General features: G+C 40.6%; 1 protein-coding gene across 37 annotated transcripts in view; it reads left to right on the top strand.

The window, feature by feature from the left end:
* The window catches only part of R3HDM1 (R3H domain containing 1), a 114,653-nt gene extending 91,531 nt beyond the window's left edge, over positions 1–23,122 (top strand). For 18 of the 37 annotated variants that reach the window (XM_008998972.4, XM_078327911.1, XM_035305040.3 and 15 more), the window contains 6 exons: positions 7,747–7,850; positions 8,356–8,528; positions 12,644–12,788; positions 19,499–19,581; positions 20,040–20,124; positions 21,791–23,122. In XM_008998972.4, the coding sequence (XP_008997220.1) occupies positions 7,747–7,850; positions 8,356–8,528; positions 12,644–12,788; positions 19,499–19,581; positions 20,040–20,124; positions 21,791–22,146 (946 nt within the window). In that variant the 3' untranslated portion in view covers positions 22,147–23,122. Of the gene's footprint in view, positions 1–7,746; positions 7,851–8,355; positions 8,529–12,643; positions 12,789–12,887; positions 12,912–19,498; positions 19,582–20,039; positions 20,125–21,790 lie in introns of all 37 variants that reach the window. The other 19 variants (XM_078327913.1, XM_035305032.3, XM_078327899.1 and 16 more) reach the window with 2 other exon arrangements.
* Positions 23,123–26,014: the final 2,892 nt, after the last annotated feature.

Raw genomic sequence — 26,014 nt, 5'->3', positions numbered from 1 at the left:
TCCCATAACTTTAAATTGGCTACAGTCAGCATGTTAATACTTTTCTCACTCTTTCTGCTTTTCTTATATAGTTTTTTTTTTTTAGATGAAATATATATTTTGAGACAAAGTCTTGCTCTGCCTCCCCGGGTGGAGTAGAGTGGTGTCATCTTGGCTCAGTGCACCCTCTGCCTCCTGGGTTCAAGTTTTTCTCCTGCCTCAGCCTCCCAATTAGCTGGGACAACAGGAATGTACCACCATCCAGCTAATTTTTGTATTCTTAGTAAAGATGGGGTTTCGCCATATTGGCCAGGCTAGTCTCAAACTCCTGACTTCAAGTGATCTGCCCGCCGCAGCTTCCCTAAATGCTGGGATTACAGACATGAGCCACCACATCCAGCCTCTTATATAGTTTTAATGTGGTTGAGATCTTACTGTATATATTACACTTATTGAGCATAGTAATTTTTTCATCCCATTTAAAATTTCTTCATTAATACAATTTACTGATCATACTGTTACATTTTATGAATATATAATAATATACCCTACTGCAGAACATTTAGGTCATATCTTTCTACTTTATTGAGCCATCTTGTAAGCAGTTTTAATTCCTCCCTTGGCATGTGCCCATAAAAGGGAATCAGTAGGTCAAAGGATATGACTGTTTTTGAGGTCCTTGGTTTATTTTTGCCAAAATCTGTGATTCACAGCCCCAATATATACTGACTCTGCTTAATTTTCACATTTCATAAATGGCAATATATATTAATTTGGCTCTGTGATTATTAATGTTAAGTTTTACACTTTTATGTTTGTTTACACTTCAATTTGGCCAAATCTTTCTTCATAGTTGGTAAGACAAGTGTTAATTGCATGTTTATTGATGAAAGAGCTGAAGTTCAAATAACATGTTCAGACTCACATAATGAATAGTAATAGAGTTGGAACTCAGCCTCATGCTTCCTTCTGACACCCAAATACATGGTGCTTTGCCCTAGGTCAAGTTTTAAATGTCAAAGGCATTAAAATAGCAATGTACTATCACTTGAATTTGCAGGATCTAGTGAATATATTTTAATATCAAGCATTGATTTCCACTTTCTATCAAATAGATTACCATGATCTAATCAAAATAGCATCAGCACTGCCCTGTAAAAAGCTAGTTTTAAGCATTCATAGTCATATGACATAAATTTTTCAGGCTAGGTGCAGTAGCTCATGCCTGTAATCCCAGTATTTTGAGAGGCCAAAGCGGGAGGATCGCTTGAGCTCAGGAGTTCATGACCAGCCTGGGCAACATAGTGAGACCCTATCTGTACTGAAATTTTAAACATTAACCAAGTGTGGTGGGCGCTGGTAATCTACCTACTTGGGAGGTTGAGGCAGGAGGATCACTTGAGCCCAAGAGTTCAGTGCTTCAGTAACCTATGATAACACTACTGCACTCCACTCTGAGGAACAGAGTGAGACCTTTTCTGTACAAAAAACAAAATCACACTTGGATAAAATTTTCTGACTTTAAAAATATATGTTTGTCATTTTTTTTATCATGGCTTCGATTCCAAAACCTGGTAAGAATAGAGAAATAATTAACTGGAGAGAAGGGGAATCTCTGAATTATCCTATAATGTTATAGGAATAAGATGAGCACTGTAAAAACCTCAGAAGAAACCTGTGAGATATCCTATAATGTCTTTCATCAATCTCCAGTGATCCTAGAGAAGCATTTCACAGCAGTTTGCCTGGCTGTACCTTACACAGAGAAGAGGCAGCTCCTAAATAGATAGGAAAAAATATTGGTAATGATTTTTGTTGCAGTGGACTTAATATATTTGAAAGTAGATATTTTGATTCATTTCAATGTACATATTCATAATTTTATGTCAGGACTTTTCAGGAAGTTTGGGAATAAATGGCATTCTTTGAGATTGATGTTTTTTCTGTTAAAGTGTAGAATATCAACTTTGAATGACTAGGCCTGGTACTTTACTTTGAAAGTCCCCTTCTTTTTCTTTTTCTCCTGTCTTGCAATGGAGAAATGTGAAATTACTACAAAGCTGATTTCTCTTTGGTATAATGTATCCATATTTTTAAAGAGAGAATGTAAAGACTGACTTCTATGCTTTTCTCTAAAGTGTTTAAGTGATTTAAGAGGGTGTCTCATTGCCTAGTCTATGTCCCTTGAATTATCTATATGTCTCAGAAGATTAATAGAGACCTGGAACGTGGTCACATAATTCTAAAACTTGATTCTTACTCTTTTACCTAATGGGTAATCTAGTGCTAGATAACTGTTTTACACTAACTGTATTAAAACCCACTAGAGTGGTAAAATGGAATCGCAGTTTGTAGTTTAGTAGAGTATGGGATATATTGCTCACCTCAGTGACCTGAATGTTCTCTTCCCTTTGCACGATGGCTTGCTTTCACCCACATATCTCAGACCTTAGCAAACAAGATCAGAGTGAGGGGCATGGCCCAGGAGAGCTGTTGACATGGGTTAGAACAGAGCCTAAAACACCTTCCACCTGTGGTGACCTTTCTGTTTTCCTCAATATCAGCACATTTACAGACCATATCTTTCCTTTTTCTTTTTTTTGAGACAGGGTCTTGTTCTGTTGCTCAGGCTAGAATGAAGGGTCGAGATCTCAGCTCACTGCAACCTCTGCCTCCCGGGTTCAAGCGATTCTCCTGCCTCAACCTCCCAAGTAGCTGGGATTACAGGTGTGTGCTCCCAGACCCAGCTGATTGTTGTATTTTTAGTAGAAATGGGGTTTCACCATCTTGGCCAGGCAGGTCTCAAACTCCTGACCTCATGATCCACCCGCCTCAACCTCCCAGAGTGCTGGAATGACAGGCATGAGCCACCACGCCTGGCCTACAGACCATCTCTTAAATTGTTATTTTCACAGGTACCTAATACTTAAATAATGCATTCCAATCATAATTAACATCAATTTCAGAAAGTACTGTTTTTTTAACTTATAATCCAAAATCACTTCCTATTAAATCTTCCCTTTATATTTCTTTCTTTTTCCCCTTTTATTGAACCACACTGAGTCATTCCTCCTAAAAAAGCATAAAGCATCTGGGCACAGTGGCTCACACCTGTAATCCCAGCACTTTGGGAGGCTGAGGCTGGCAGACCACAAGGTCAGGAGTCCAAGACCAGCCTGACCAACATGGTGAAACCCTGTCTCTACTAAAAATACCAAAATTAGCTGGGCATGGTAGAGCATGCCTGTAATCCCAGCTACTAGGGAAGCTGAGCCAGGAGAATCACTTTAAGCCAGCAGACGGAGGTTGTGGTAAGCTGAGATTGTGCCACTTGCACTACAGCCTGGGCAACAGAGCAAGACTCTGTCTCAAAAAAAAAAAAAAAAAGCATAAAGCTTTACTAATTCTAATTGTCAGCCTGAAAGACAGAATTGTTAACTTTTTATTATAAAAATTTTTAAACATATATAAATGTAAACAGAAGTATTCTGAACCCATATATGCCCATCACCAATTATGTAATTACTAATCTGTTTTCTTTTTTTGTTGTTGTTAATTATACTTTAAGTCCTGGAGTACATGTCCCGATCTTGCAGGATTGTTGCACAGGTACACACCTGCCATGGTGGTTTGCTGCCTCCATCCCCCCGTCACCTACCTCAGGCATTTCTTCCAATGTCATCCCTCCCCAATTTTCCCACCCCCTGCTGTCCCTCCCCTCGCCCTCCACCCCTCAACAGGCCCCGGTGTATGATGCTACCCTCCCTGTGTCCATGTGTTCTCATTGTTCAACACCTACCTGTGAGTGAGAACATAAAGCATTTGGTTTTCTGTTTTGTGTCAGTTTGCTGAGAATGATGATTTCCAGATTCATCCATGTCCCTACAAAGGACACGAACTCATCTTTTTCATGAGTACATAGTATTCCATGTGTATATGTGCCACATTTTCTTTATTCAGTCTATCATTGATGGGCATTTGGGTTGGTTTCAGGTCTTTGCTGTTGTAAACAGTGCCACAGTGAACATACGTGTGCTTGTGTCTTTATAATAGAACGATTTATAATCCTTTGGGTATATAACAGTAACGGGATTGCTAGGTCAAATGGAATTTCTATTTCTAGATCCTTGAGGAGTCGCCACACTGTCTTCCACAATGGTTGAACTAATTTACACTCCCACCAACAATGTAAAAGTGTTCCTTTTTCTCCACATCCTCTCCAGCATCTGTTGTCTCCAGATTTTTTAATGATCACCATTCTAACTGGCTTGAGCTGGTATCTCAATGTGGTTTTGATTTGCATTTCTCTAATGACCAGTGATGATGAGCATTTTTTCATATGTTGGCCTCATAAATGTCTTCTTTTGAGGTGTCTGTTCATATCCTTGGCCCACTTTTGGATGGGGTTGTTTTTTTCTTGTACATCTGTTTTAGTTCTTTATAGATGCTGGATATTAGCCCTTTGTCAGATGGGTAGATTGCAAACATTTTTTTCCTATTCTGTTGGTTGCCGGTTCACTCTAATGATTGTTTCTTTTACTGTGCAGAAGTTCTTAAGTTTAATTAGATCCCATTTGTCTGTTTTGGCTTTTGTTGCCATTGCTTTTGGTGTTTTAGTCATGAAGTCCCTGCCTATGCCTATATCCTGAATGGTATTGCCTAGGTTTTCTTCTAGGGTTTTCATAGTGTTAGGTCTTATGTTTAAATCTTTGATCCATATGGAGTTAATTTTTATGTAAGGTGAAAGGAAGGGGTCCAGTTTCAGCTTTCTGCACATGGCTAGCCAATTTTTCCAACATCATTTATTAAACAGGGAATCCTTTCCCTATTGCTTGTTTTTGTCAAGTTTGTCAAAGATCAGATGGTTGTAGATGTGTGGCATTACTTCTGAGGCCTCTGTTCTGTTCCATTGGTCTATATCTCTGATTTGATACCAGTACCATGCTGTTTTGATTAATGTAGCCTTGTAGTATAGTTTGAAGTCAGGTAACGCGATATCTCCAGCTTGGTTCTTTTTGCTTAGGATTGTCTTGGCTATGTGGGCTCTTTTTTAGTTCCATATGAAGTTTAAGGTGGTTTTTTCCAGTTCTGTAAAGAAGGTCAATGGTCGCTTCATGTGGATAGCATTAAAACTGATCTATTTTCATATAAATCTCCTCCTCTTCTACCTCCAATATTAGTTTGAAATAAATCACAGGTATCATAGTATTTCATATTCATGAGTATTTCAGTATAGGTATCCCTAAAGGATTTTTTAAATCCCATGTAATTGTAATATCATTTTATATCTTAAAATAATGAGGTTAATTTATTAATTACATCAAATATTCAGTTAATATTTGTATTTTCTTCCACCCTACAAATATTGCTGCTGCTGCTTTTTTTTTTTTTTTTTTGCAGGTATTGCTTCTATATTTACACATTTGTCTTAGAGTTTCCTATAATCTGGATTTTACTGATTGTATCATCATGGTGTCATTTAACATGTCTTCCTATATTCTCCATATTGAAGTAGTTGTATATAACATTTAATGCAATTATATGAGACACAGGTGCAAAAAGTTATTCCAACTAAATTAAGAAATGCTGTTTTTGTAAGAGAGTTTCTAAAATGACAAAAAAGACTGTTAATAGGGTTTTAGATATAAATTATGTTTACCAATTACTCATGAATTCTTAGAATAAATAGTATCATTCTATGGTTTTTTAACTATTATGAAAAAATTTGTTAGAGAAAACTTCAGAGATATATTTTGACAAACCCCATATGTAATTGAGTCTCAAAGACTGTTCAGTCCAGGCACAGTGGCCTGTTAATTCCACCATGCCTGTTAATTCTAGCACTTTCGGAAGCCGAGGCAGCTGGATCACTTGAGGTCAGGCATTCAAGACCATCCTGGCCAACATGGTAAAACCCCATCTCTACTAAAAATACAAAAAAAAATTATCCAGGCATGGTGCTGTGGGCCTATAATCCTACCTACTTGGGTGGCCAAGACAGGAGAATCGCTTGAAGCCTGGATACAGAGGTTGCAGTGAGCTGAGATTGCACCACTGCACTCCAGCCTAGTGACAGAGCAGGACTCAGTCTCCAAAAAAAAAAGACTGTTCAAAAATACAACAGTAACTTTTTTTTTTTTCCTGAGGCAGGGTCTCACTCTGTCACCCAGGCTGGAGTGCAGTGGCATGATCTCAGCTCACTGCAACCTCTGCCTCCCGGGTTCAAGCAATTCTTCTGCCTCAACCTCTGTAGAAGCTGGGATTACAACCGCGCACCACCATGCCTGGCTAATTTTTGTATCTTTAGTAGAGATGGGGTTTCACCATGTTGGTCAGGCTGGTCTCAAACTCCTGAGCTTGTGATCCACCCACCTCAGTCTTCCAAAGCGCTGAAATTACAGGCATGAGCCACTGCACCCAGTCTTACAGCAGTAACCTAATGGTTTCACACTAATAGCCTTTCATTTTTTAAAGTATTTTGTTAAACTATGTCAGAACATGTTCTGTTGTTTGTTCTATTCTTCGTACTTTTTTTTTTTTTTTTTTTTGGCTTGAGACAGAGTTTCACTCTTGTTGCCCAGGGCGGAGTGCAGTGGTGCATTATCTGCTCACTGCAACCTCCACCCACTAGGTTCAAGCAGTTCTCTGCCTCAGCCTCCTGAGTAGCTGAGATTATAGGTGCCTACCACCACACACCGGCTACTTTTTGTATTTTTAAGGAGAGAAGGGGTTTCACCATGTTGGCCACACTGGTCTTCAACTCCTGGCCTCAGGTGATGAGCCCACATCCGCCTCACAAAATGCTGGGATTACAGGCGAGAGCTACTGCCTTTTAAAAACTGTGGCTTTTCCTGGCTTTTAAAAATCAATATTATTGTCATAAACATAAAATGATTTTGTGTGATAAAGTAATTATAGTTGACAGAGAAAATAGTTGTTACATTTCACTTTTACTGCTAACCAATTTAAAATAATTTTCTTTGTTTTTAAAAATCAGTATTACTGATATAAACCAAGTGATTTTTACGTAATACTTATTCACAGAGAAAATAGTTAGATTTTACTTTTACTGCTAACCAATTTGAAAAATAATTTTTATTTTAAAAATCGGTTTTATTGCCATAAAGTTTTTTGTTTTTTGGTTTTTTTTTAGAGACGGGGCTTCACCACCAGGTTGGCCAGGATGGTCCTGATCTCCTGAACTTGTGATCCGCCCACCTCGGCCTACCAAAGTACTGGGATTACAGGCGTGAGCCACAGCACCCGGCTGTTTTTTGGGGTTTTTTTTTAAGACAGAGTCTCACTCAGCCTCCCAGGCTGGAGTATAGTGGTACAATCTCAGCTCACTATAATTTCTGCCCCCCTGGTTTAAGGGATTCTCCTGCTTCAGCCTCCTGAGTAACTGGAACTACAGGCGCATGCCACCACACCCAGATAATTTTTGTATTTTTAGTAGAGATGGGGTTTCACCATGTTGGTCAGGATGGTCTTGCCCTCATGATCTGCCCACCTCCCAAAGTGTTGGGATTACAGGTGCGAGCCACCACACCTGGCCAATAAAGTTATTTTTCTGCAATATTTACTTATAATTTACAGAGAAAATAATTACATTAGATTTTACTTTTACTGCTAACCAATTTGAAAAATAATTTTATTTAAATAAATTTGTTTAACAAACTCTTCATTCAGAGGACTGTTCATTCAAAGAATCTTTATAATCATCCTCATCTCATTGTGCTGTGTTTTTGTATTTGTTTTTTTCCATAGCTCTTCAGTAGGTTACTTGCAACATCCAGGATCAGAACAAATACAGTTTCCTCGAACCACTTCACCATGTAATTCCCAGCAGCTTCAAGGCCACCAGTGTACAGGTATGAAGAGATCATTGAATAAAGGTAACGATTTGTTCATGTGAGAAATAGTTCAATTAATTTCCTTAGGCATTACTACAAAAAGGTTCTCAATTTGTGATGTGCTGAGATACACCCATAATATTTAGGGTGCTGTACTGAAACAGGCATTCTACTACTTCCTTTCATACTACTGCTGCTATCACACTTCTGTCCTGATTCTCCTTTTGCAGAAGTATTGATATTCTCTAGCGTTACTTCCTATGCCTTCCTCTCATTATTATTCCAGCTGTTCTTACTTACTCCAAGCTTATTTTTAGGATAAGTGAGATGTTTAGGCCTACAGAGTCCCTCTTAATGCCTGTTTAAACACACAGTACAATTCACTAGGGCTTCAACCTGGTTTTCTTAATTAATAGTAAAATTTTGTTGAGACAAGTAAGATTACTACTGTTATCCTAGTGTTCAGAGATAACAACTAGTTGCTCACATATACTGACCGTAGTGTCATAATTCTGATTTTCAGCTGTGCCACCACCGCCACCTGGTGGGGGGATGGTGATGATGCAGCTCAGTGTACCAAACAATCCACAATCTTGTGCCCACTCACCCCCGCAGTGGAAACAAAACAAATATTACTGTGATCACCAGAGAGGACAGAAATGTGTAGAGTTTAGCAATGTAGACAGTATTGTCCAGGTAAGATGCTTTTGTTCATTATCATTTTGAAACGTTACATTTTTGTTATACAAGATTTGACCAATATAAGGCTTGAATTTGAAATCCTGTCAAGCAGATTGATAAAATAATTTGGGCCAGGTATGGTGGGATTACAGGGGAGAGCCACCTGGGAGGCTGAGACAGGGGGATTACCTGAAGTCAGGAGTTCGAGCCCAGCATGACCAACATGGTGAAACCCCATCTCTACTAAAAATACAAAATCAGCCAGGTGTGGTGGCACATGCCTGTAATCCCAGTAAGGCTGAGGCAGAAGAATCATTTGAACTCAGGAGGCAGATGTTGCAGTGAGCTGAGATCGCACCATTGTGCTCCAGCCTGGGCAACAAGAGCGAAACTCCATCTCAAAAACAAAAAAAAAAGAAGAAAAAGAATTTAATTCAGTATTTAAATATTATTTGCTAACTTCTGCATATTCAAAAAATGTTTTTTAACTTTAAAAGAAAAACTAGATCTAAAATTTGATAAAGAAAAACAAGCATTTATCCTACCTTTCCCATATGATTATATATTAATGTAACCAAATAGTTGATAAGGGAATGTTCTTCATAGAAGAATCCAATTAGTAAATGCAGAAGCAATGTTAGAATTAGAAAATTGCCAGAAAATCATCAGAAGATGCAAAAATATTAGATTAAAAAATTTTGGTTGAGAAGCTGCCCTCTTAAAAAAAGAAAAGTTTTGTGTTATCTTTTAAATGGATAGATTAGACAGACAGCCCTGAACCCACTGATCAATTGGAACATCCCTAAAACAGAGCCAACCAAACATTATTTACCTCTTAATATGGTATAGAAGGAAGTAAACAGCATTACTTGTGATATACTCTTACGAAATTTGGACCTGAATCTGTTCAAGCCTCTAACCTTAGCTACTAGTTTGTGGGAAATATAGGAAGAAACAAAAACAAATTAAATACGTGATACCAGTGGGATATTTTACTGGACAAATTGGCCCTGTTACTTTACTAAATGACATTTCGAAATAGAAGCTTTGTCTGTTACACATTAAGAGACTTGAGAGATATAATACCAGATACGGTACGTGGATCTTATTTGGAGACTGAACATTCAGAAGACATTTTTTAAGGCCATGTGCTGTGGCTCATGCCTGTAATTCCAGCACTTTGGGAGGCTTAGGCAGGCTTTGAACCCAGGAGTTTGAGACCAGCCTGAGTAACATGGTGAAACCCTGTCTCTATTAAAAATACAAAAAATTGGCCAGGCGCAGTGGCTCACACCTGTAATCCCAGCACTTTGGGAGGCCGAGGTGTGTGGATCACAAGGTCAAGATATCAAGATAATTCCTGTCAAAATGGTGAAACCCCATCTCTACTAAAAATACAAAAATTAGCTGGTCTGGTGGCACGCGCCTGTAGTCCCAGCTACTTGGGAGGCTGAGGCAGGAAAATTGCTTGAACCCGGGAGGCAAAGGTTGCAGTGAGCCGAGATCATGCCGTTGCACTCCAACCTTGGCCACAAGAACGAAACTCCGTCCCAAAAAAAAAACAAAAAAGAAAAAAAATGATCTGGGTGTGGCAGATTGCTTTAGCCTAGGAGTTCAAGGCCACAATGAGCTATGATCATGCTACTGCCCTCCAGCCTAGCACCTTCCATCTCCTGAGCTCAAGCCATCCTCCCACCTCATCCTCTTGAGTAGCTAAGACCACATATGCACACCACCATGCTCAACTTATTTTTCTAAATATATTTATTTATTTAGAGACAGAGTCCCAAAGTGCTGGGATCATAGGCTTGAGCTGCTTTACCCAGCCAGGTTTTAACTTTTTAAAAAGATAAAGGTTGAGTGTGGTGGTTCACACCTGTAATTTCAGCACTTGAGGAGGCCAAGGAGAAAGTATTACTTGAGACCAAGAGTTCAAGAGCAGCCTAGGCAACATAATGAGATCTCATCTCTACAAAAAATTAAAAATTAGCCAGGTGTAGTGGTGTACGTACACCTGTAGTTTTAGCTACTTGGGAGGCTGAAGCAGGAAGATTGCTTGACCCTGAGTGGTGGACGCTGCAGTGAGCTGTGATCACACTACCATACTCCAGTGTAGGTGACAGAGTGAGACCCTGTCTCAAAAAAAAAAGGGGGGCAAAGGTAATTTATAGATCAGTTCACAAACTATCAATGGCCATTAAACAGATGAAAATAAAAAACTCCTTTTTATCTATATAATTGGGAAAATTCAGGAAGATTAATAATCCACCATAGTAATAGTTTGGCAAAGATCAAGTTATAAACTCTCTTGGACTCTCTTTGTGGTAGTGTAAGTTAGTACAGCTCTTTGGAATGCACTTTGGAGACATTTTTCAAAATGTAGATAGGCTTCTGGAACTTTGTCCAGTAAAAATTATATCATCAATGTGCAAAAATATGTGTACAGTATTTCTTTTTTCCCTGTTATAATATTGAAAAACTGTAAACAGTGTTGACATTCATCAATGAGTAACTGATTTTACTGTACCATTTAGGAGAATGGCCTTAAGTATGTAATACTGAAAAGAATGAGATACACCTACTATTAAGGTGGTAGTTTCTAAATAACTATTCTCCATTAAAAGGAACTAGGGCTCCTTAGAAAAATAACTGTTGCCAGATTTGGTGCAGGGAAAGAACCAGATGGGTGAGGCCGTCTTGCTGTGCCAGAAAGTAAGGAAGGGATAGGAGAAAAATAGGATGTGTTGAATACAGGATCAGGAGTGAAGGTTTGGAGCATAAAAGAATGATAGAGGCTGGGCATAGTGGCTCACACCTGTCATCCCAGCACTTTGGGAGGCCAAGGCAGGCGGATCACCTGAGGTCAGGAGTTCAAGACCAGCCTGGCCAGTATGGCGAAACCCCATCTCAAAAAAAAAAAAAGAATGATAGAAATGAATGATCACCCATAGAATAAAATAAGAATTCATGAACCCAGACTGATAAAAATCAGTAATTGGAAAGTGAAACTCTGTCCTACACTAGTGTACGTGAGAAATATAGAAGGGATCATGAAATTAGAAAATCATCACCAAGAAGCCACCACTAGATGCTACACAACCAGCGGGTGAAATTCTGATGAAAAGCTTAATTTTTTTTTAAAGTATATCCCCACAAGATACTTAAAACTACAAAGTAAAAAAATTGTAATTTATAGTGGAGAAACCTGGTAGGCAACACCTTAAAACAACAGTTGAAGTTGAAATAAATATCATCAGTACTAGACCAGACAGATAGACATCAGGTTCCTTCTGATGTGATCCATTGAGAAGGGCACAACATTACTTCTCTCATGTTCCTTCCCCAAATATATAACATGAATGACCTCAGGTGATCCTTTTTAATGAGGAGACAGCAGACAAACCCAAATTGAAGGACAGTCTACAAAATAACCAATCTTCTGAAACAAATCTTCAGAAATGTCAAAGTCATGAAAGAAAAGAAAGACTGTGTCGTTCTATTTCAGATTAAATAAGATTAAAGAGCCATGACAATGAAATGCAGCCCTTGATTCTAGTCTGGATTCTGGACTTGAAGGGAAACATTTTTCTTATCTTTTGCTATAAAGGATGTTAGTGGGACACTTGGCAAAATTTAAATTAACAGTAGATTAGATAATACCATTGAATTGTTAATTTTCTGGCTTTAATTATTCTCCTTTGATTGTACTTTAAAAGTCCTTGTTCTTAGGAAATAGACACTATTTTGGATTAAAGGAGTATCATGTGAAATTCACTTTCAAACAGTTCCAGAAAACACAATGATATATAGGTATATATGTGTGTCCACGAAGAATGATTTAGCAGTATGTATTCTCTCATGCAAAAGTATCAGCAATAACATTGCCGAGGTACAAAAGCAAGTTTTGAAAATAGGATGTATAGTCTGTTCCCATTTTTGTGAAAAATGGATGTATGAATGCATGTGCATAGAAACAATCCGTTACCAGTGTTTATTTTTGGGAATTGCAGATTACACATTTCTCTGATGTTTGAATTCTTTTCTAACAAGTACATATCTGTAATCAGGAAGAATAAAAAATAAGCGTGCCCAAAATGCTGACCCATTTTCTTGACAAATTGTAATTGCAGCACAGCCCTCAACTCAGTAGCCCCATTATTTCACCAGCTCAGTCGCCATCACCAGCTCAGCTGTCCACCTTGAAAACTGTACATCCCTCTGGACCACCACTTTCCATCATGCCCCAATTTCCTAGACCTTTTGTTCCCGGGCAAGGTAAGTGTACATGAAACCAGTTACAACTTCAGAGAATGTAACACATCCATTCCCAATCACTTGGTAATTTATCTTGGTAATACCGCCTATTTTCCACAGGGCTGCATCTTCACCTCCACTCAGGCATGTATATTTGTGACCATATACTCTCCTAACCTTAACATGTAATTGCTAATTAATAATTATTATTTCAGTAATTACTTATATTCAGTAATTACATAATCACATTAAAATGACTTTAACTTATTCTTAGAATCCATTCCTCTATAGTAATAATACAGTTTTCTACATTTATTCAGTATTTTAATTTCTATGTTAGAGTAATGTATATTAAGAATTTATCCAGGCCAGGTGCAATGGTTTACATCTGTAATCCCAGCACTTTGGGAGGCAAATGCAGGAGGATCACTTGAGGCCAGTCAAGACCCTGTCTCTGCAGAAACTACAAAAATCTGAAGTGGTGGCACATGACTGTAGTCGCAGCTACTCAGGAGGCTGAAGCAGGAGGATCACTTGAGCCCAGGAATCCAAGACTACAGTGAGCTCAGATTGTGCCTCTGCATTCCAGCATTGACACCATAGCAAGACTCTGTCTCAAAAATAAAACAGAAAAATGAGATTATAAAAAAATTTATTCAGCAAACATTTATTAAGGAAATGCTATGTCCTTGGTGTATAAAGATAAATGAAGAGAAGTCCTCACCCTCACTAACCCTTAGACTTGGGGGAGCAGATATGCTAGCAGATGATCATAAACTAATATGCAAACCATTTTATTTGCTGGAATTTATCCTAAGAATATTGCACACAAAGATTTATACAGAAGAGTTTATCCTGTAGCAAAAAAAATAATTAAAAACAACCTAACTTTGATCATCAATGAGTAATATTTAAATTATGGTATATTCATGCAAGGAATATTATGTAGCTATCTAAAAAATCATTAACAAGGGTGGCTGGGCACAGTGGCTCACACCTGTAATCCCAGCACTTTGGGAGGCCAAGGTGGGTGGATCACAAGGTCAGGAGATCAAGACCATCCTGGCTAACACAGTGAAACCCCAGCTCTACCAAAAATACAAAAAATTAGCTGTGTGTGATGGCACACACCTGTAGTGCCAGCTACTCATGGAGGCTGAGGAAGGAAAATCTCTTTAATATGGGAGTGGAGGTTGCAGTGAGCTAAGATTGTACCACTACACTCCAGCCTGGGCGACAGAGCAAGACTCACTTAAAAAAAAAAAAAAAAGTGGGGAGGGGCAGTATTCACAATATGATGAGTGATTTTGAAAAACAAGTTATACAGACACTTTGAAGTAGTATGCAGATGTCTAATAAGCCCTTGAAAAGATATTTAACATGAATCATTATAGAAATGAATATTCAAGCCAGAATGAAATATCACTTCACGTCCATTAGAATGGCTATAATCAGAAAGATTGACAACACCAAATGTTGGTAAAGAATGTTCTCACTTGCCCAGCATAGTGGCTCGCACCTGTATTAACAACACTTTGGGAGGCTAAGGTGGGTAGATCAATTGAGGTCAGGAGTTCGAGACCAGCCTTGCCAACATGGTGAAACCCCGTCTCTACTAAAAATACAAAAGTTAGCTGGGTGTGGTGGCACATGCCTGTAATCCCAGCTACTTGGAAGGCTGAGGCAGGAAAATTGCTTGAACCCAGGAGGCAGAGGTTGCAGTGAGCCAAGATTGCGCCACTACAATCCAGCCTGGGCAACAAGATTGAGACTCCATCTCAAAAAAGAAAAAAAGAATGTTCTCACTTATAAGTGGGAGCTAAACACTGATGGACATAAAGAAGGGAACAATAGACACTTGGGCCTACTTGAGGGAGAAGGGTAGGATCGAAAAGTACCTATTGGGCACTGTGCTTATTGTCTGAATGACAAAAGAGTAAATACACCAAACTCCTACAACATACAAAATCCATATGTGAGTAATTAAAAAACAATGTTGGTAAAGATACAGAGCTACGAAAATTCTCACACATTAGCGGTGAGTGTACAATGATGAAACCACTTTAGGAAAAGGTATAGCAGTTTTCTAAGACTTTAGTCACTTGCCATGTAATCCAGCAATTTCACTCTTAAAGGAAAGAATTGCAAACATTTTCACACAGTCTTGTATACAAACATCTATAACAACCTCATTTTATAATAGCTCAAACTGGACATGACCCACATGTCCATCAACAGGAGACTGGATAAGCAAATTGTGCTGTATCCTTACAAGGGTGCTAGTCAATAATAACAGCGAACAAAGCAAGCTACTGACACACAACAACAGGATGACTCTCTGGGTCATGATGTAAACCAAAAAATAAACCAAATAGAGAATATATTCTATGTGATTCTAATTATATGAAATCCAGCTGTAGAGAAACTAATCTGTGGTATTAAAAATCAGATAGTAGTAGAGATGGGATGTGGAACTGACTGGAAAGGGGCTAGAGGGAACTCTTCCAGGGATGGAAAAGTTCTTTATGTGGGCAGGGAGGTGGGGGGTGGGGTCATGGTTACGTGGACTTTTACAATTGTTAGAATTCATCAAGTTCAACACTTAAAATGTGTACTTTGTTGATTGTGTGTGTTAATTATATCTCGATTTCCTTAAAAAGTTATTCACACACATATGCATGTGTGAGTGCACACATATAGAAGACTGAAAAGATACACACCAAAATGTTAGAATTGATGGAATTACCAGGGTAGGTTTTATTGTGATTAATTTGTTTGTTTTGAGAGAGCGTCTCACTCCATTACCTAGGTTGCAGTGCAGTGATGCACTCATGGCCCACTGCAGCTTTGACCTCCCCAGGCTCAGGTGATCCTCCCACCTCAACCTCCTGAGTAACTGGGCTTACAGGTATGCAAACCCCGGGCTAATTTTTGTATTTTCGGTAGAGGCAGGTTTTTACCATGTTGCCCAGGCTGGTTTTGAACTCCTTTGTTGAAGCCATCCCCCTACCTTGGCTTCCCAAAGTGCTCAGATTACAAATGTCAGCCACCACACCCAGCACCAGGATGGTTTTTATTTTCTCCTTTGTAATTCGCTATCTCCAAATTTTCTACAAAGGAATTCCTTATTAAATTTAGAAAAAAGCCTGGGCACGGTGGCTGATGACTGTAATCCCAGCACTTTGGGAGGCCAAGGCGAGTAGATCATGAGGTCAGGAGTTCCAGACCAGCCTGACCAACATGGTGAAACCCCATCTCTACTACAAATACAAAAAAAAAAACCCATGGTGGCACACACCTGTAATCCCAGATACTCAGGAGGCTGAGGCAGAAAAATTGCTTGAACCCAGGAAGCAGAGGTTGCCGTGAGCCAAGATCATGCCACTGCACTCCAGTCTGAGCGACAGAGAGGGACTCTGTCTCTAAATAAATAAATATATTTAGAAAAATAATGCATATTTTTAAATAATAAATTGAAACAGTATGTGTCATACAGTCTCATATGAATGCCACAAGAGGAACACCTAACCTAGCCTATTAGAAGGGGTCTTTGTACTGCTGCCTATAATCTTATCTCCATACCTGAAAAAAATGCTATTACACATGACTAAATACTAGGTGTCTTTATCTAGGGGGTTCCAGAATTTTTAAGCAACATTCTCTATATTCTATTAATGCTAAGTTTTTGAGCTTCATTAAATTTTTAAAATTTCATTATTGTAGCGCTCTAACTTCTTCACAATTTTTTTTTTTTGAGACGGAATCTCACCCTGTCAGGCTGGAATGCAATGGTGCAATCTCGCCTCACTGCAACCTCTGCCTCCTGGGTTCAAGCAATTCTCCTGCCTCAGCCTCCCGAGAAGCTGGGATTACAGGTGCACACCACCATGCCCAGCTAATTTTTTGTAACTTTAATAGAGATGGAGATTCACCATGTTGCTTGGCCAGGCTGGTCTCGAACTCCTGACCTTGTGATCTACCCACCTAGGCCTCCCAAAGTGCTGGTATTACAGGTGTGAGCCACTGTACCTGGACTTCACAACTATTATCTATACACCTTCACACTTTACTTAGCATCTTTGATCTCAGTGCTAAACCCCATATCGTCTATGGGTTGGGAAAGAGTGTGTCATGCATATGTTCTGCCACGGAGCTGCCCAGGCATCTTCACTGTGTTCACCCCAAAGGAGCCCTGTGGAATGGCAAGAAGTCCACACCTTGCCTCTTTCTGTTATGAAGCTCTCAGGAGAAGGGGTTTACAATTTCCTAAGGTTGGTTTCCTAGCACCTACTGATAACCCTCCTCCAAACACAAAATATACTAAATTTGAGAACTTATGATTTTAAAATAAAATGTAGCACAAACAAGAACCGTATTCTCTAAGACAAAGTTTTTGCAGTCAGCATTTATTAAGCCTTTATCCTGTGATGACTTTAGTCTTTCCTGAGTGAAATAAAGCCGTTGGAAGATCTCCATCCTCACTAATACACATTTATTGATTGAGGAAGGGGATACTTATGAATAATGACACTTAAGAATTATACAACTTTTTCCAAGCAGATTGAAATTATAAATGCAAATTTCACTTAAAGATTAAGAAGGCCGGGCACGGTGGATCACGAGGTCAAGAAAATTGTGACCATCCTGGCCAACATGGTGAAACCTCGTTGCCATTGCACTCCAGTCTGGGTAACAACAGCGAAACTCCGTCTCAAAAAAAAAAAAAACAACAAAAACAAAAAAAAAACCCAAAGAAACGAAATCTGTAACTGGTTGTGATCAATTAGTTGTAAATACCACTGCACTCGGACCAGCCTTTCTTGTTTTTTTTTTTTTTTTTTTTGAGACAGAGTCTGGCTCTGTCCAGAGTACAGTGGTGAGATCTAGGCTCACCGCAACCTCCGCTTCCTGGGTTCAAACAATTCTCCTGCCTCAGCCTCCCGAGTAGCTGGGACTACAGGCGTGCACCACTATGCGCAGCTAATTTTTGTATTTTTAGTAGAGACGGGGTTTCACCATGTTGACCAGGATGGTCTCGATCTCTTGACCTCGTGATCCACCCGCCTCGGCCTCCCAAAGTGCTGGGATTATAGGTGTGAGCCACCACGCCTGGCCCAGTTACAGATTTCTTTGTTCCTTCTCCACTCCCACTGCTTCACTTGACTAGCCTTTAAAAATTAAATAAATAAATAAATAAATAAAAATTAAGAAGAGCAGACTTAAGACCTAGGACGTACAATTACCCTTTGTTTAGAACTATTAAAGTGCATTTGAGTATATGTAAATGTGTACGTGCATATATGCATAAATTTATAGCAATTAATAGTGAATTGGGGAGATAAAGATTTAATGTTTATCCAGAGTTTCTTCCTTCCCCTGAAAGGTAAGATTTTAATGATAACAGAATGATGTGGATTTCAGCACCTCAAGTGATTGGTATGTGTGTCGTTGTTATTTTGGTGTCTTTCATATGGGATGTTAGGATTTAGTGTCATGGTTTTCTTAGATTCTTCCCTTCTATATCTTCAAAGTATACAGAGAAGTTTCTCTCCATCCTGTCTCTATTCACGTAGTTCCTACCACTCACCCTCCTTCTTAACCACTGTTATTAGTCCTTAATCTTTTCAGAATTTTGCCTGGGCTTTTAAAAGGATATGTGGAAATTATTAATTATTTTTTAAAATGTTATTTAGCCAGGCATGGTGGCTTGTATCTGTAATCCCAGCAACTCATAAGGTGGAAGGATTGCTGGAGGCCAGGAGTTTGAGACCAGCCTGGTCAACATAGTGAGACTTTATTTCTACTAAAATAAAATTAGCCAGGCATTGTGTTTGTAGTACCAGCTACTTGGGAGGCAGAGGCAGGAGGATCACTTGAACCCAGGAGTTCAAGGCTGCAGTGAGCTCTGATTGCACCACTGCACTCCAGCCTGGGTTGTCAACAGAGCAATACCCTAATACCCTGTCTCCAAAAGAAAAATGTCAGTTACCTATACTTTTTTATGCTACCATATTTGTTTCCCCTGTTCATCTTACTTTGACCCATTAGAAAACTCTGGCAAGTACTTTTTAATTTTTTTTTTTTCTTTTTGAGACGGAGTTTCGCTCTTGTGACCCAGGCTGGAGTGCAATGGCGCGATCTTGGCTCACCACAACCTCCGCCTCCTGGGTTCAGGCAATTCTCCTGCCTCAGCCTCCCGAGTAGCTGGGATTACAGGCACGCGCCACCATGCCCAGCTAATTTTTTGTATTTTTAGTAGAGACGGGGTTTCACCATGTTGACCAGGATGGTCTCGATCTCTCGACCTTGTGATCCACCCTTCTCGGCCTCCCCAAGTGCTGGGATTACAGGCTTGAGCCACCATGCCCGGCCTATTTTTATTTTTTTTGAGACAGTCTCTCACTCTATCAGTCAGGCTGGAGTGCAGTGGCACCATCTCAGCTCACGGCAACCTCTACCCCCCAAGTTCAAGCAATTCTTATGCCTCCACCTCCTGAGTAACTGGAATTACAGGCAGCCACCACCAGACCTTGCTAATTTTTGTATTTTTAGTAGAGATAGGGTTTCACCATGTTGGCCAGGGACGTCTTGAACTCCTGGCCTCAAGTGATCTACCTGCCTCAGCCTCCCAGAGTGTTAGAATTATAGGCATGAGCCACTGTGCCCAGCCTCTGTCAAGTCCTTTTTAACTGAGGAAAGAAAAAATGTAAAAATATGTTATTGACTTTCAGGAGATTCCAGGTATCCATTACTTGGCCAGCCACTGCAGTACAACCCTCCTGCTGTTCTGCACGGACACATTCCAAACCAACAGGTATGAAAGACAGCTAACCTGCTAGGCTTTGTTGCAGAACATCATAGCTCCCTCAGAGTATGGTGGGCAACCCCGAGCCCACCTGTTGGCACTGCCCAAGGAGAGCTCTGTGCCCCAGCCAGTTGTTTTACATAGATTATCAGTGGCTCCATCAGGGGCAGAGCAAGGGACAAGATGGTGTGCTGCTTGGCAGAGCAGTAATTCCTTAGTGCCACCCAAAGACAGCCAGTGGCTAGGGATTGGGGCACTCTTGCTGATGAAGTCAGCAAGTGATTGGTTGTAATGAAGGACAGGAACGCCATTGCCATAGAGGCAGAATTCAGAAGGCCTGGGACTGGTTTTCTTCCACCAAAGTGCAAAACCCAAACTAAAGGTGTTTGGGTGTTACGTTTTTAAACATCTGAAGTACATTTTTCAGCATTATTAACCTTGTTTCTCAACCATTTGTGGGTTTTCAGGGTCAGCCTGGTAGCAGGCATGGAAACCGAGGAAGGAGACAAGCTAAAAAAGCTGCATCCACGGACCTTGGAGCAGGAGAAGCAGGTATGTCTCTGAGGGGCAACTGGATGTGGGTCTGCAAACTGGTGACAGTCTAAAAATACACCACAGTGACTGGGTGCAGTGGCTCACCTCTATGATCCTAGCACTTTGGGAGGCTGAGGCGGGTGGATCAAGAGGTTAGGAATTTGAGACCAGCCTGACCAACATGGTTAAATCCTGTCTCTACTAAAAATACAAAAATTAGCCAGATATGGTGGCACATGCATGTAATCCCAGCTACTAAGAAGGCTGAGGCAGGAAAATCACTTGAGCTCAGAGCCGGAAGTTGCAGTGAGCCAATATCGCACCACTGCACTCCAGCCTGGGCAACAAAATGAGACTCCATCTAAAAAATAAATAAATACACCACAGTACAAAATGAGTTTTCCTCTTCCTAGAATCCTGCAGAAAGTGATAATAATCTTTGCCATCTCTGAGTTAGGGTTCTTGAATATGTTCCTGTAACCCTGCATCATTTGAGATGTGAGAGTATATATAGTAAGGTGCTGGTAGATTTAGGAGGGACAGAGGGGCCAAAGGGAGATGTGTGAGAGGAACAAGTAGAATGACACTCTTAATTTCAGTTCTTTGAGAAAGTGTTTGTCCTTAAATCCATGTGGGAGAGTCTGAATGAACAAATACATTCCCTCTCTGTGGTAAAGTGCCTTCAGGTTTGTACTCTAACTTTCTATTCAGCAGCTTTGTGGTGTGGTATAGGCAAAGGCTTTTATTTTATTTTCCAATGGAAATGTGAAGTTCAGAAAATTGTTTGCCCGAGATCACCTAATTTAGAGAAGCCACTGTACAATGCTTCAGTTTATTTGTGCAACTGCCAGTGAAGACTGACATCAGTAGTTTTGTTTTCTTTATTTTATTTTATTTTTGGATGGAGTTTTACTCTTATTGCCAAGGCTGGAGTGCAATGTCAAGATCTCAGTTCACTGCAATCTCCATCTCCCAGGTTCACGGGATTCTCCTTCCTCAGCCTCCTAAATAGCTGGGATTACAGGTGCCCCCCACACCACCCCCAGCTAATTTTTTGTGTGTTTTTAGTAGAGATGGACAGGGTTTCACCATATTGGTCAGGCTGGTCTCGAACTCTAGACCTCAGGTGATCCACCTGCCTCAGCCTCCCAAAGTGCTAGGATTACAGATGCACCCGGCTCGATAGCTTTAACACTATTAGCACTATACCCTTTGCCTACAGGGTAAGTAGGAATAATTTAAAAGATAGATGTCCCTGGCCAGGTGCCATAGCTCACACCTGTAATCCTTGCACTTTGGGTGGCTGGGGCAGGTTGATTGCCTTAGCTCAGGAATTCGAGACCAGCCTGGCCAACATGGTGAAACCCTATCCGTCTCTACTAAAAACAAAAACAAATTAGCCGGGTGGGGTGTCAGGTACCTGTAATCCCAGCTACTTGGGAGGCTGAGGCAGGAGAATTACTTGAACCTGGGAGCCAGAGGTTGCAGTGAGCCAAGATCATGCCACTGCACTCCAGCCTAGGCGACAGAGACTCCGTCTCCCCCCTAAAAAAAGATGGCCCTAACAATTTTAATCTTGTGGATTTGAGTGATGTCCCATGTCATATTTGGGTCTGCAGTGCTTTTTTTACCCAACTTATTTTGGTCACAGGGATGTATTAATTCTGCACCTTTTCTATTCTAGTTGTTGGGAAGGTCTTGGAAATTACTGAACTACCAGATGGAATAACTCGCATGGAAGCTGAAAAGCTTTTTGGGGAACTCTTTAAAATTGGCGCCAAGATCCGGTGGCTCCGGGACCCCCAGTCCCAGCCACGTCGTCACCCCCTCTGCTGCGGCAGCAGGGACAACACTGTCAACCCCGAACGCTCTAAACCCAGTGACTTGGCCTCCACCTACACGGTCTTAGCCACATTCCCCTCCATTTCAGCTGCACAGAATGCATTGAAGAAACAAATTAACTCAGTTAACAAGTTTAAACTGAGAACAAGCAAGAAGCACTATGACTTTCACATTTTGGAAAGGGCAAGTTCTCAGTAACAGCCACCTTTGGACCCTTCACCTTTATGATTCCCCTGCCCTCTCCCATCTTTGATTGGCTTGGTATTTGGAGCTTCTGTTAACATTATAGAGACTCCTAGGATGTGTGGTCATGGCGTTACAGCTTTTGAAGAAAGGCCAGTGATCCAGCAAAGGGGAAAAAATACGCATTTCACCCCACATGACTGTAGGAATCCACATCAGAATGATACAGAGTTAGCAGGTTTTTCTAAGGAAATGCCGTTCAAATGCCTCCTAACTTTTATAGTTGTTTTTTTTTATATTTGTGAATTCTTGTATCAGATCCAAAGCTCTATTGTATAGCAAATTATTCTTCAAAATGATTATAACCAGTTGCAACCTGTATTTCTTTTTGCAGCCAGCACAGTGTGACCCAACTTAAAATGTGGGGGGAAAAGAATGCAGGAGTGAAATAACCAAGTCAAAACCGTGTACTATCTCTTTGGGGGTTAGGGATGCTAACAAGAGCCCACAAATAGAGGATTACCCTTCCCCAAATCTCTAAACTCAGAAACATTTGCCAAAAAATACAGAACTCTTCCCTGTAGGGTCATTTCCTTATTCATTTAGGTAGTATGAACATTAAGTATAAAATAAATTATGTTCTTAATGCCTCTTAAACCACTTACATTCAAAGGAGAACAGGAATCATTCTAAGCAGGAAAATACTTCCACTTTTTTTAAGTATCTCTCTAATAACTAAATGCCACTTACTTGCATTCCCCTCCTTGTGGATTTTTTGTCACCTAAGGAAATGCATTTGATGAGTGCTGGAAACTTCTTAAGTGGTTTACAATTTGTTTTCGTTGTTTGCAGCAGATCACTGGACATCAAAGATTCATTGCACTTATGAACAAGGAACCTTCTTTTCAATTTCTGTGTAATTTGCAAGGCTGTACAATGTGTGCTGATGCAAGCCTTTTTCAGTTCAAGAGAATAAATGTTTACAAATATAGGCTCACTTTGTCTTTTTTTTAATGAAAAGCACCTTTTAAATGATTTTCAGTTTTGAAGACAGTAACCTTTCTGGAAGATTTAAGTCAATTTCAGATTTACAGAAGATGAAAAAATGTAAACAACCTAATTTACAAATGTCCTAAACATCCCTTTCTCTGTGGCAGTGATTCCTAGTGGATATGATTCATCTTACTGTGTTCTCTATCATAAAGTTACTACCAACCGTGAAATTTGGGGTATGAATGAACATACTTACTGTCAGGCAACTAAAAACAGAACGTTATGTTTGGTGAGGTAAACATTTTGTTTTTGCCGGGCACGGTGGCTCAAGCCTGTAATCCCAGCACTTTGGGAGGCTGAGGCGGGTGGATCACGAGGTCAAGAGATCGAGTCCATCCTGGTCAACATAGTGAAACCCCGTCTCTACTAAAAATACAAAAAATTAGCTGGGCATGGTGGCGCGTGCCTGTAATCCCAGCTACTCGGGAGGCTGAGGCAGGAGAATTGCCTGAACCCAGGAGGCGGAGGTTGCGGTGAGCCGAGATCGTACCATTGCACTACAGCCTGGGTCACAAGAGCGAAACTCTGTCTCAAAAAATAAATAAATAAATAAATTTGTTTTTAGTCTGGGCACAGTGGCTCACACCTATAATCCCAGCACTTTGGGAGGCCGAGGCATGTGGATCATGAGGTCAGGAGTTCAAGACCACACTAACCAACATGGTGAAACCCGTCTCTAATTAAAAAAAAAAAAAAACTGTTATTAGCTTATGTATTGTACACCCAATTGTCCACTTAGGCTCAAATGCTTTATAGACATCTTTTCCCTTTGGTTAGCCAGACAAAGTCCCACTGCTGGGAAATCTAAAAGGTGGTGTCTGCCAATTGCAGCTTGCCTGGAGCCTGGTTATTTTTCAGCCCAGACTAGGGATTTTACTATGAAATTGAAGAGCACTAGGTGTTACCAGACTCTGGTGCAGATGTGCACTCACTCTAGAGCATTTGCAAGGTCCCATTGATCCCAGAGAATGGTAGGCCTCTCCACCAACTAGCACATCCCAATTGCGAATATTGTACTCCTGGGATCAAAAGTTGGAGCTGTCTTAGAACCATGTTAGATTAAGGAGCCATACCTGGGGGAAAGAGTAAGAGTGTGAGGTCTGTGAAAAATCTCTTGTTGGGCTGGGCGCGGTGGCTCAAGCCTGTAATCCCAGCACTTTGGGAGGCCGAAGCGGGTGGATCATGAGGTCAAGAGATCGAGACCATCCTGGTCAACATGGTGAAACCCCATCTCTACTAAAAATACAAAAAATTAGCTGGGCATGGTGGTGCGTGCCTATAATCCCAGCTACTCAGGAGGCTGAGGCAGGAGAATTGCCTGAACCCAGGAGGCGGAGGTTGCGGTGAGCTGCGATTGCACCATTGCACTCCAGCCTGGGTAACAAGAGTGAAACTCCATCTCAAAAAGAAAAATCTCTTGCTTCCAAGGCTTGTTGAATTTTAATATTTTTGACCTGTAGATAATCAGAGATGGAGAGGATATGTAAATAAGGCTAGCATTTCAGCAACAATTCTTCAATCATACATAGGGATGGAGACCAAAAAAAGTCACAACCTCATGGTTCTTGCAATTAATTTTCCTTTTCTTTTTTCTTTTTTCTTTTTTTTGAGACTGGAGTCTCACTCTGTCACCCAGTCTGGAGTGCAGTGGCACAGTCTCAGCTCACTGCAACATCAGATTCGAGTTCAAGTGATTCTGCCTCAGCCTCCCAAGTAGTTGGGATTACAGGCACCTGGCTGCCATGCCCTGCTAATTTTTGTATTTTTAGCAGATAAGGTTTCGCCATGTTGGCCAGGCTGGTGACCTCAGGTGATCCACCCTCCTCGGCTTCCCAAAGTGCTGGGATTACATTTTGAGCAACCGCACCTGGCCTGCAATTAATTTCTCTGGAATATTCTCTTTAGGCCCGGCACAGTGGCTCATGCCTGTAATCCCAGCACTTTCATAGGCCAAGGCAGGTGGATCACCCGCGGTCAGGATTTGGAGACCCCATGTCGACTAAAGACAAAAATTAGCCAAGAGTGGTGGTGGGCACCTATAATCCCAGGTACTCGGGATGCTGAGGCAGGAGAATCGCTTGAACCTGGGGGGCAGAGTTTGCAGTGAGATGAGATCATGCCACTTCACTCTAGTCTAGGCGAAAGAGCAAAACTCAAATAAATAAATAAAGTCCAGGCATAGTGGCTCACACCTGTAATCCCAACACTTTGGGAGGCCAAGGTGGCTGGATCACCTGCAGTCACGAGTTTGAGACCAGCCCGGCCAACATGTTGAAACCCTGTCTCTACTAAAAAATATAAAAACTACCTGGGCACAGTGGCAGGGGCCTGTAATCCCAATTATTTCAGAGGCTGAATCAGAAGAATCACCTGAACCTGGGAGGCAGAGGTTGCAGTGAGCTGAGATTGCACCATTGCACTCCAGCCTGGGAGACAGAGCAAAACTCCATCTCAAAAAAAAAAAAAATTATATTTAACTTTTGCAGTAGGAATTCTGGTAAACTCCAGTTTTTGCTTTAAACTTTTAGTTTATCTTGCAAGAGTTGAATACTGTGCAAAGTAAATAGGTAAGACACTAGACCTGAGAAAGATCAGAGGCTATTGTAGAGTTAACTCCTACCACCACCACTGCACTCCCTGACAATCACATGGAAATAATAATGAAATTGCCAACCCTGCCACCATTACAAACATATATACATGTTTCCTAATCTGTACATTCTCCTATTCTTTTTGATCTACAATCTTATTTCACCTGTATAAAAATGGTGGGAGGTAGAAGCAGACACAGGAAGCACTTAAGATATGATTTGGCCGGGCGTGGTGGCTC

Source organism: Callithrix jacchus, chromosome 6 (genome assembly GCF_049354715.1).
Source record: "Callithrix jacchus isolate 240 chromosome 6, calJac240_pri, whole genome shotgun sequence".
NCBI classification, from domain to species: Eukaryota; Metazoa; Chordata; class Mammalia; order Primates; family Cebidae; genus Callithrix; species Callithrix jacchus.
The sequence above is the reverse complement of the archived record's forward strand: the minus strand, read 5'-3'. Positions and strand labels throughout refer to the sequence as shown.